The following is a 10,915-nucleotide window of genomic DNA, read 5'->3' as shown; positions in this document are numbered from 1 at the left end:
AATATAATACTGCTCCTATATACAAGAATATAACTACTATAATACTGCTCCTATATACAAGAATATAACTACTATAATACTGCCCCTATATACAAGAATATAACTACTATAATACTGCCCCTATATACAAGAATATAACTACTATAATACTGCCCCCTATATACAAGAATATAACACTATAATACTGCTCCTATATACAAGAATATAACTACTATAATACTGCTCCTATATACAAGAATATAACTACTATAATACTGCCTCCTATATACAAGAATATAACTACTATAATACTGCCCCCTATATATAAGAATATAACTACTATAATACTGCACCCTATATACAAGAATATAACTACTATAATACTGCCCCCTATGTACAAGAATATAACAATATAATACTGCTCCTATATACAAGAATATAACTACTATAATACTGCTCCTATATACAAGAATATAACTACTATAATACTGCCCCTATATACAAGAATATAACTACTATAATACTGCCCCTATATACAAGAATATAACTACTATAATACTGCCCCTATATACAAGAATATAACTACTATAATACTGCCCCTATATACAAGAATATAACTACTATAATACTGCTCCTATATACAAGAATATAACTACTATAATACTGCCTCCTATATACAAGAATATAACTACTATAATACTGCCCCCTATATATAAGAATATAACTACTATAATACTGCTCCTATATACAAGAATATAACTACTATACTACTGCTCCTATATACAAGAATATAACTACTATAATACTGCCCCTATATACAAGAATATAACTACTGTAATACTGCTCCTATATACAAGAATATAACTACTATAATACTGCTCCCTATATACAAGAATATAACTACTATAATACTGCTCCCTATATACAAGAATATAACTACTATAATACTACCCCCTATATACAAGAATATAACTACTATAATACTGCCCCTATATACAAGAATATAACTACTATAATACTGCCCCCTATATACAAGAATATAACTACTATAATACTGCTCCTATATACAAGAATATAACTACTATAATACTGCCCCCTATATACAAGAATATAACTACTATAATACGGCTCCTATATACAAGAATATAACTACTATAATACTGCCCCTATATACAAGAATATAACTACTGTAATACTGCTCCTATATACAAGAATATAACTACTATAATACTGCTCCCTATATACAAGAATATAACTACTATAATACTGCTCCCTATATACAAGAATATAACTACTATAATACTACCCCCTATATACAAGAATATAACTACTATAATACTGCCCCTATATACAAGAATATAACTACTATAATACTGCCCCCTATATACAAGAATATAACTACTATAATACTGCTCCTATATACAAGAATATAACTACTATAATACTGCCCCCTATATACAAGAATATAACTACTATAATACGGCTCCTATATACAAGAATATAACTACTATAATACTGCCCCCTATATACAAGAATATAACTACTATAATACTGCTCCTATATACAAGAATATAACTACTATAATACTGCCCCTATATACAAGAATATAACTACTGTAATACTGCTCCTATATACAAGAATATAACTACTATAATACTGCCCCCTATATACAAGAATATAACTACTATAATACTGCTCCTATATACAATATAACTACTATAATACTGCCCCTATATACAAGAATATAACTACTATACTACTGCTCCCTATATACAAGAATATAACTACTATAATATTGCCCCCTATATACAAGAATATAACTACTATAATACTGCCTCCTATGTACAAGAATATAACTACTATAATACTGCTCCTATATACAAGAATATAACTACTATAATACTGCTCCCTATATACAAGAATATAACTACTATAATACTTCCCCTATATACAAGAATATAACTACTATAATACTGCCCCTATATACAAGAATATAACTACTATAATACTGCTCCCTATATACAAGAATATAACTACTATAATAACAGTCTTCAATGCACGGGCTAAAGAGAAAAAAAACAAAACAACTTGGGATTTAATATTTTTACTAAAATTCAGATGGTTCATAAGCAACAATAAGAGGTGAGACGGTGGAATACTTTATATACGGAGACAGATTATATGACACTGAGAACATAGAGAAGGGAGAAGAACATGATATTTACGAAGGGAGATCAAGAACAGAAGAAGACCCCAGAGTGACGTACGGAGGGGGCGAGGAGGTGAGAAGAGATCGTCACCACAAGGACAGTTAAGAACATTTTTTTTTTAACTTTTTCTTTTTAAACAGTTATCAAAATGACAGATTTCCAGCAGTTTTCAGTATTTACAGTGCGAGATGCAAGTGACACATACATTATATACAGCCTGTAACCTACCCCCTGTACACATTATATACACAAGCGCTCATGCACCCAACATCAAATCTGTGCACACGCATATCCAATGTGTTACCGAAAAAAAAAAGGGACTTGGGGGAACGCCCTGAAATGTTGTCTCTTTGAGGAGAACAGTTGATCCTGCCCTAATTAAAAGGTAGATCGCAGCTTGCCCTTTAAGAGTTTATGGTTCACGTACAGGTTCCAGGACAACATGCAGGGCAAGTAAAGGCCGGGCACCGCCGAGACAAGGAAGGGCTGAAATGACCATGGACAGAATCTATATAAAGCTTTGTACACAGGCATTTCTTCTGTAATTGATATACACAAAGTTGTACAGAAAACTGCTGCTTCATCAGTCCCTTCCAAATCTAACATGAAGAGGAAAAAAAAAAAATACGAAAAACACTGCGGCCACCAGCCCGCACGGCTACCAGAGACCGCAAAATGTGAGAAACCGAGCCTAGAGGAGAAGCAATTCCAAAGCTTCGGGGCTCACGTGGACTGTATGGGCACCAAAGCTCCGACGGGCAAAGATGAAGGACTTATGGCTAAGAGAGTCACATTCATTCTACTTAAAGACATCCATGGACTCAAGAAAAGCAAATGAAGACGACCATGAAGAGGATGGAACCAGCCCCCATAAGGCAGACACAGACGAAGGCCTTACTCAGACAGCCGTAATATGGCTGCAAGTCCTGGATCGACTGGGTCTAATGATCCGAACAGAAATCTTAGGCCGGGATTTGTGGCCATAATACGGATGGATGCGACCGCATTACAGTCGTCTTTAGACTGTACGTTTCTTATATATCAGAAATAGGAGCAAATCCCACCATAGCGAGCTTTCTATATCAAGATCCTACGTGGCCTTCGTAGACGCAGGCAGGGCTTACACGCGCCATTGTTCTGTTCCCACTGACAACGTTGGACCGTGCAGTTATACGATCAAATCCACTATGTCCAATCTTTAGGTTCCCCACTATCTTGGTTTGGGGGCATAACAAGGATACTGGGAACGTTTCCTATTAGTTATCTGGACATTCGTCTGTTGAAGAGAGGAGATTGGCGCAACTAAACCCAGGCTGCTATTAGATAAACCTCTATCTCTAGGACTAATCTCATTTCCTAAGTAGAAAACATTAATTCATAAAATAAATCATGAGCGACGCTCATATTGTACATGTTATGTCAGATTTTCCTTCAGTGACCTCCATGGGACGCTCTCCGCTATATGGCCCTATGTACAGTGGGGGTGGGGACATAACTCGTGTGCGGTCACATACCCATTAACTAAGATAATGATGACGGAGCCCTGATGTGGACACATACGATGCCATAAAAATACCTAAAAATCGGGGATAAAATCTTAAAAGGTGAACTCCAGGTATATTTATCCTCCGGCACGTCAATGATGTTCTAGGCCAACCCCAGTATTGGCAGAGACCTGTGTACAGCGCCAAAAGAGTTTAGGCAATGGTGAGGAAGCCCCCTCGTTTTGGGTTCTCAGCTCATGGTCTTCACCACAGGTTTCTGGGAGATCAGAAAATAAATTTAACCGGCATTCCCATTCAAGAACACGATTCACAGTAACGGGAGCACCATGGTAGAGCAGCCTCGGTAGCTGGTAAAAAATATATATATATAGGTCTACCTTTTCTAATCTATATCAACCCATTCTTTTTTTAATATCCTAGTTCATGTTATTCCATATTATATCCTAGCTTTAAGAAAAAATAAAAATTAAAACAATATAAGAAAACTAAAAAGGGTTAAAACCTATAACTTGTATGCACAACCCCATAATGTATTTGTTCACCAGAGTCGAGAGATATTACGGTCGGCAATTTAAGAAGCTGCAACGATGCAGAAATCTCGGCCAAAATCTGTGTTTCCAAAAATTCGGGACAGGCGGATGACGACTGGACTTGTAGTGTGTGATGATATTGATCGGCCTCTTTTTCCTATTAGTTTCCTGTAGCTGTCACTAGATCATTATTATGCGCTCAACCCCATAGAGATCAAGTTCCTACACGTATTAGGAATACAGAGAACGCTACGACACTGCGGCAGGTATTTTATATGTGAGAATCGCCAGGAAGGTGTCAGTTCCTTTTCAGAACCTCAAGTTCCCATCTCTAGTCCATAGAACATAGCGGCGCTATACCAAACTCCGGTAATACTAGACGATTACAGACCAGACTAAAGCCATACACGCGCTTGTGTTTAGCCTACAGTATTGTTATCGCCTCTGCTGCGTTCTACTTTCTGGGTATAGAGTGCAAAAATTTTGGCGAGGGAATGCTGGGCGAGGTCATAGAGCACTTTGGGGACGAGAGATCTGGAGAACGGAGAATGCACATCCTCGTAGAAGTCAATGATTTCCGCCACAGGACCCTTTCTGACCGAATGGTTGTCAGTCCTGCCTGGACATAGGCTGGAACTGCAGGGGTACCCTCTATATAAGCATACGCAAATCCTGTAATAGAATTTATTCTGCCTACATGTGGGAGAGGCAACGCGTTTTGGGGTGGTAGGACATCCTTATTACAGTCCACGGATGAGATACTAGGCCAAACCTGATCACAAAGTAGAGGTCAACCATCTACTGCTCTCGGCATAACCCACAATGTACCGGAACCGACCACCCCTACCATTATTCAACTCCCGCTGTGGCCGGAAGACCTAACTAGCGCCACCACTCGCCACTTCTCTGGGTCCTATGTCTATTGTGACACTGCGTCCATCCACCTCCCTCACCGTGCCCTCCTCTGTACCAGCGCTCCTCTAACATTAGTGCCCACAACGTCCAGGTGCTTTACTGGAAAAATAACAGGACGATTAATAACTGTTCACACAGCTAGTGTCGAAATACTAATCATTAAAATGAGCAGCCCGCCAGTCTGTGCCACCAGCAGATGATTGCATCTTTCTAATATCCCTGCAGAGCATAGTCCTGTCTCCTGACCTCACTGTCCTTGCATTCCCTGGTCTGGGGCAAGCTCGCAGCTCCTTCCACCCATCAATGCCCGCTAGGTCAGTGGTTTCCGTGTTCTCCATGCCAAGTTCTCTGCTCACAGTGGGGATGGACAGTCACAGGGGTGTTTAGTGCACAAATCAGACTTCTAAAGCCAGTGCCAACTTGGACAATGGCCAGCGGTGAACAAGGGGCAATAAGGTACTCGAAAGTCATCCTTAGGGACCAAGATGTCATTTTCCTAAATTCCTTGTCACCTTCTTTTAGCCTCATGGCTTTTAGAGGCTGGAGAACAGAAGGTGGGAGGAGGGTTACAAGCAACCACTCTTCAAAATATATGTGTGTCTGAGCCGGGGGAGATACAGACCCCCAAACACTGTACACAAACACATCAGAAGAGAGAGGTATTGTTGTCTGCACCCCCCTCCAGGAGAGCCAGTCACCAGGGCTGTGTGGACATCATGCCAGGAACACCAGTGTTCGGAAGCACAGCAGTTACGGCGGCCGTCGGATCCGCAAGAGGGCAGACTTCGCAGGACCCTGTGAAGGCAGAGGACATAGAGGATGCATTATTGGTTTGTAAGTCCAAGGGCGGGAGGGGGAGAGAGTGAAATTAGAGATGAAATAAAAAAATTGGATTATAAAGAACATAGACGACAGGAAACAGATAGAATAAGCATCTAGATAAGCAGAGCAGGAGGAGCAGAGGCTACAGGGGTATCTCCAAACACAACCACTTAATGACATACCAGGCATGCTACAAGAGGCGGTATAAAGGGCATACCCCAAAACCCAGCAATGCTCAGCACAGCCTCCAGCTACCCACAATGCATACATCCCCAGGAAAGGGAAGGGAAAAGGTAACTAGGCTCTTGCCTTAGCTGTGGTCACTGCAGTGGGGGTCCCTCAGCAAGCCCCGTGGCCCCCGACATGGCGTGTGTGTGCATGTGGCCGCTCAGCTGTGCCAGGGTTTTGCAGTGAACGCTGCACAACTTGCAGAGGAAGCCGTCTGCCCGTGGGCACACCAGACCGTGGTGCTTCACCGAGTGGACCCGCAGGTACGTGGCCGTGGCAAAACCTACACGGGGGAGGAGAAGCACACGCCACTTTAAGGCCGGGCCACAGGCATTGCTCGATCATTAGAAAGTGATCCCCTATTCATTGCACTCATACCACCCTGAAAAGAGCTCTAAACCCCAATAAAGAACCAGTAAACAAAGGAAGATTTTTATTTAACTCCCTCAATTCATTTTCTGCATAAGATTGTGGGGACACAACAACTATGGCACTATATGGCCATAAATTAATAAAAACTGCTTACATGTAAGCTACAGAATAAAAGTACACCGGGCAAAAAAAAAAAAAAAAAAAAAGAAGGAGGGGGAGGGTCTGAGCTCAAATGTAACAGATATCAATGTCGATTTGGAGACTATTTTCTTAGCTAAACTCATGATAAAATACAAGAGGAAGCATAAAGGTAGGGTGCCATTTCTAGGGATGAGGTGTTTAAACAAAAAAAACTAAATTTGTTTACTGGTTCTTTAAATCATGAAAGAAAGCTCCACCCCAAATAGTATAAAACCACCCTCATGCCCTGCCCCCGAGGATCTTAGTGGTTATTTTAACATTTGCAATTAACAAAATCTTGTGTTCTAGCTCAGACAATTACGCGTTCTGGTATTTGTAGATAAGTAAAAGCACTAGCAGCAAGAAGTTAAGGCCCTTCAAGAAAATGTATTCGTTATTATTGGTTCCTTTCTCGAAAGGATTTTATATACATAATCATAGATGACCCCCTCCCCTGCTTAAAACACATTAAAGAACCCTCCCACCAGACAACCATTCACACCAGTGACATTGGCCATTCACGTCTGTACAGAAGACCGCACAGACCAGGTCTATTCAGGGGCCCTCAAACAAAGCCCCCACCCACCCCACCATAAAACAGTGGTCATACGTGGCCATGAAGAGCATCGCTGGATATTGGGATATGCCAGATTAGGGGCATTAGATGTGTAGTGGTGTGGGGTTGGATTTAGTGGCTGATACACGTGTAACACAAAACACACAACTCCGAAGACTTACCTTTGCTACACAGCTCACACACATGGTTGGGACCCTGGCTGTGGACCTTCATGTGGTCAGTGATGTAGGCCGCGCTGAGAAGCTTCCCACACACATGACAAGGAACTTTCTCCTCATGTCGCACCATATGGGCCCTCAGTCGGTCTTTCGTAGCGAAAGCTGAGTCACAGGTCTGTGGGCGGAAGGATAATACAAAGACGTAAACCCAAAACCAACCAATACAACATCACAATGAGAACGCAGCACAGAATTTCAGAAGTACCTGGCATTTAAAGGGACGCTCCGTAGAGTGAACTTGTCTGACGTGACTGTTCAGATGATCCGGACTGCAATAGACAAAAATATGGGATGAGAGGAAACATAAGATCAGCAGCGTCACGAAGAAGAGCGAACATTACCAGCTGGAAGCCGCACAGCATCTTACCGGGAGAATCCTTTTCCACAGTGGCTACATATGTAGGGCTTGTGAACAGTCCCGTCGTGGGAGCGGACATGGTACGTCATTCGGTCCTTGCGCTTGAAACGTTGCTGACACACGTGGCAGGAGTAGGGCTTCTCATCCGAGTGCGACAACTTGTGACGATTCAGGTGGTAAACATCTCTAAAGGCTTTTCCGCACATCTCGCAGGCATGGTTTTTCCGAATCTTTTTAGCTGTAGGGGACGGCCCTGGTAGAGTCAGCGTGGAAGGGGAAGTAGGAACCTCCAGGGATTCCGTAACTGTTCCAAGGGTTCCAGCAACACTGAGCAAACTGAGAGGAACCATAGTCGGCATCTTGACTACAGGCTGCGCTCGAGCAGGTTTGGTGCCCGTGTGGATAGCTTCATGTCTCCGTAGATTGTAGCCATTCTTAAACTCTTTGGAGCACAAGGAACATATGTAGGGACCTCGGCTCTTAGACTTCTTGGGAAGCTCCATGACCGGATGCAACGGAAGAGAAGTGGAACTCTGAGACGTAACTGGGGATGGTGCCATCTGCTGCGGGATGGACAGACCTGGCACCACTTGTTTGAGGGCAGCCGTGTCGACTGTGGAAGGGTGTTGGGATGCCATAGTGTGCACCATGGTTTGGGAGCTGAGGGATCCATCTGGTTGTGCAGTAACAGTTGTGAGCACAGGTAAAAGTTCAACTTGTAAGGGCTCAGAAGGTTGTGGAGGAGGGGTCTAAAGGTGAAGAGAAAACAGAAAATAGATCTGTGAAAACCAATACGTTCTTGTTTACCCCCTTCATGTTTCCAAAATAACTGCAGTGGAGGGTTAGTACTCGCCAACCAGCCATACAAACTTTTTCCACATCTAATCAACCCCCCCCCCCACACCATACTGGTTAAGGTCCTTTTACACAGGCCAATATGGGCCGTGAAAACGAGCACAGATCAAAAAGATAGCTCGTTGACCGGAACTTGTTTGCTCCTTTCACAACGAGCAATGATTGGTTATACACGGGGACGAGCGATGGTTATGTATGGGGACGTTGCATCGTGTCGGCAGCCCATCTCCCAGTTTATATAGGGAAAAGAGCTGCCGACAACAATGAAAATTTATTGCCGCATTAAAGATGCGACCAGCCGATGAACGAGTATTTCCCCGTTGATTGGCTGATTGTTGCCCCATTTACATAGGGCAATGATCGGGAACGAGTGTTTATATGAATACTAGTTTGCCCGATTAGCCAGTGTATAAGGGCCTTTAGTCCAAGCGATTGAAAAGGGGCTATAAAGCCAGCCATACAGATCAGATAGCCGGTCCAACACAGTTATCCCGAGCGCACCATAAACACACATGATCGGATGAGCGTGCAGGTTTCATGCTGGATCCTGCTTCCCCCCGAAATCCGCCATGGGGGGGGCACATACACATTAAATAGTTGTTACAATCAGCAAGTTTACCCGACCTATCGCACGTCAGCCTAAGAGACCACAGGATGGCTGAGCGCTCCCCCAAGTCCCCTTGTGATCAGGCAAAAGGAAGAGGTTACGTATAGTAAAAACCCTACGAGCCCACAGCCAATTACTGAGCGAGTGCAAGCTCTTCAGACCAGTATCCAATGTTCCCATACAGAAAAATAAAAGTCATTAAAAAAAAGGTTTCCATTTTTTAAATTCGCATTTGTCCCAATCTGATTGTATTAGATCTGAACACTGTAAATAAGAACATTGCATAAAGACCAATTAGATCCACGTCCTCCATGCAATAGGCAGAATTTGAGCCCGTGACTCCGCGATGCCCTTGCACGTTGCTATATATAGTGTATACGTACCCTGCCTATACATCAGAGCACATGTGCACACATTGTATGCAGTGCACCCGTTTCTTAGTGTCCCCAAACCCTGACGAGACGTAGGGATACAAAACCGGTAACCCCCAAATAAAATACAATTCTGGCCCAATTAACCGTTTACTGATGCCACGGCCGCAGCAGCCACCAAATCCTATTAATGCATTCCACAATGGCATGTCAGCCCTCCATGTATGTTATTATTGTACAGGGGCAGCACAGGCCATGCAGGCGCCAGGTGAGGACCTCTCCATGCGGGGAGCATATAATATTATCCCTTGCAGCGAGCCTTGCTATTTCTATGAAAGGAAAGAGGGAGAGGAAAACGATGGGAGGGAGGGGTGGTGATTTAAACACCCAACACCATCTCTCTCCTCTCCCTCCCTCCCTGCAAAAAAATACACACTCACAAGGCAGAAGAAGATGCAAATTTCCAGGGCTCCGCTGCTTTCTCTTCTGCAGCCATTTAAAGCCCCTTTATCCACAAAAGACGGAGAGACAAACGCATGCAGCCAAATAGACAAACAAGGCTCCCTCCTCCCCCTCCCTGCAGCCACACACACACACGAGCATTACCTGGAATATAAAGCTGGTCCAGTTTGTATCCATATTGCAGAAAAAAAATAATAAAATCTCTTTTTTATATAAATATTTTTTTGTGTCCTGCTCTCTCTCCCCCCTCTCCCTGGTCGAGGACTCCCCCTCCCTCCTGTGCCTTGTCTGCTTTCTCTCTCTGTCTCTCTGGCAGATCAGTGCCCCCTAAAGGCTGATTTTTTTCTCTTGATTTAAAAGGGAAAAAAAAAAAAACCCTATAAAATACACACAGCATTGAATAAAGAATGATCAGGGCTGCAATGACATCATGGTACCCCTCCCTCCCTGCTCTCCTCCACCCTCCCCGCACTCCTCCACCGCCCCCTCCCTGCACACAGCAGGATGGAGAGCCCTGCAAGTCGGACTTTTTTTTTTTCTTCCCCCCCCCAAATTTCTCGGCTCCCTCCTCCCCTTGCGGATTATTTGTGCATTATTTACTATCCAAAATATGGCAGCGACTGTGACCTTTCACCTTGCCGCTTCCCAGCCCCCATCTGCGAATATCAAAGAAAAACAAGAAACCAGTCCCAGGGTCTCAACCATGCAGCAGATCGCAAAAACGGG

The 10,915-nt window shown here is 43.1% G+C and overlaps 1 protein-coding gene across 3 annotated transcripts; it reads right to left on the bottom strand.

Annotated features, from left to right (window-relative positions):
- Window positions 1-2,067: 2,067 nt before the first annotated feature.
- MAZ (MYC associated zinc finger protein) lies at window positions 2,068-10,638 on the bottom strand. 3 transcript variants are annotated; one of them, XM_075848380.1, is made up of 6 exons: window positions 10,334-10,638; window positions 7,904-8,643; window positions 7,742-7,805; window positions 7,480-7,651; window positions 6,271-6,472; window positions 5,847-5,934 (listed from the first exon to the last, which is right to left on the bottom strand). In XM_075848380.1, exons 1-5 carry the CDS (start codon window positions 10,364-10,366, stop codon window positions 6,282-6,284), a joined length of 1,200 nt encoding a protein of 399 aa, XP_075704495.1. In that variant the 5' UTR covers window positions 10,367-10,638; the 3' UTR covers window positions 5,847-5,934; window positions 6,271-6,281. The 3 variants fall into 3 exon arrangements, with proteins under 3 accessions (XP_075704496.1, XP_075704495.1, XP_075704497.1); XM_075848382.1 differs by lacking the exon at window positions 10,334-10,638 and adding an exon at window positions 9,875-10,040; XM_075848381.1 differs by lacking the exon at window positions 6,271-6,472 and having other exon boundaries at window positions 2,068-5,934.
- Window positions 10,639-10,915: the final 277 nt, after the last annotated feature.

The sequence above is a fragment of the Rhinoderma darwinii genome, unplaced genomic scaffold, assembly GCF_050947455.1.
Source record: "Rhinoderma darwinii isolate aRhiDar2 unplaced genomic scaffold, aRhiDar2.hap1 Scaffold_3910, whole genome shotgun sequence".
In the NCBI taxonomy this organism is placed as follows: domain Eukaryota; kingdom Metazoa; phylum Chordata; class Amphibia; order Anura; family Rhinodermatidae; genus Rhinoderma; species Rhinoderma darwinii.
This window is presented reverse-complemented; position numbering and strand designations above follow the sequence as displayed.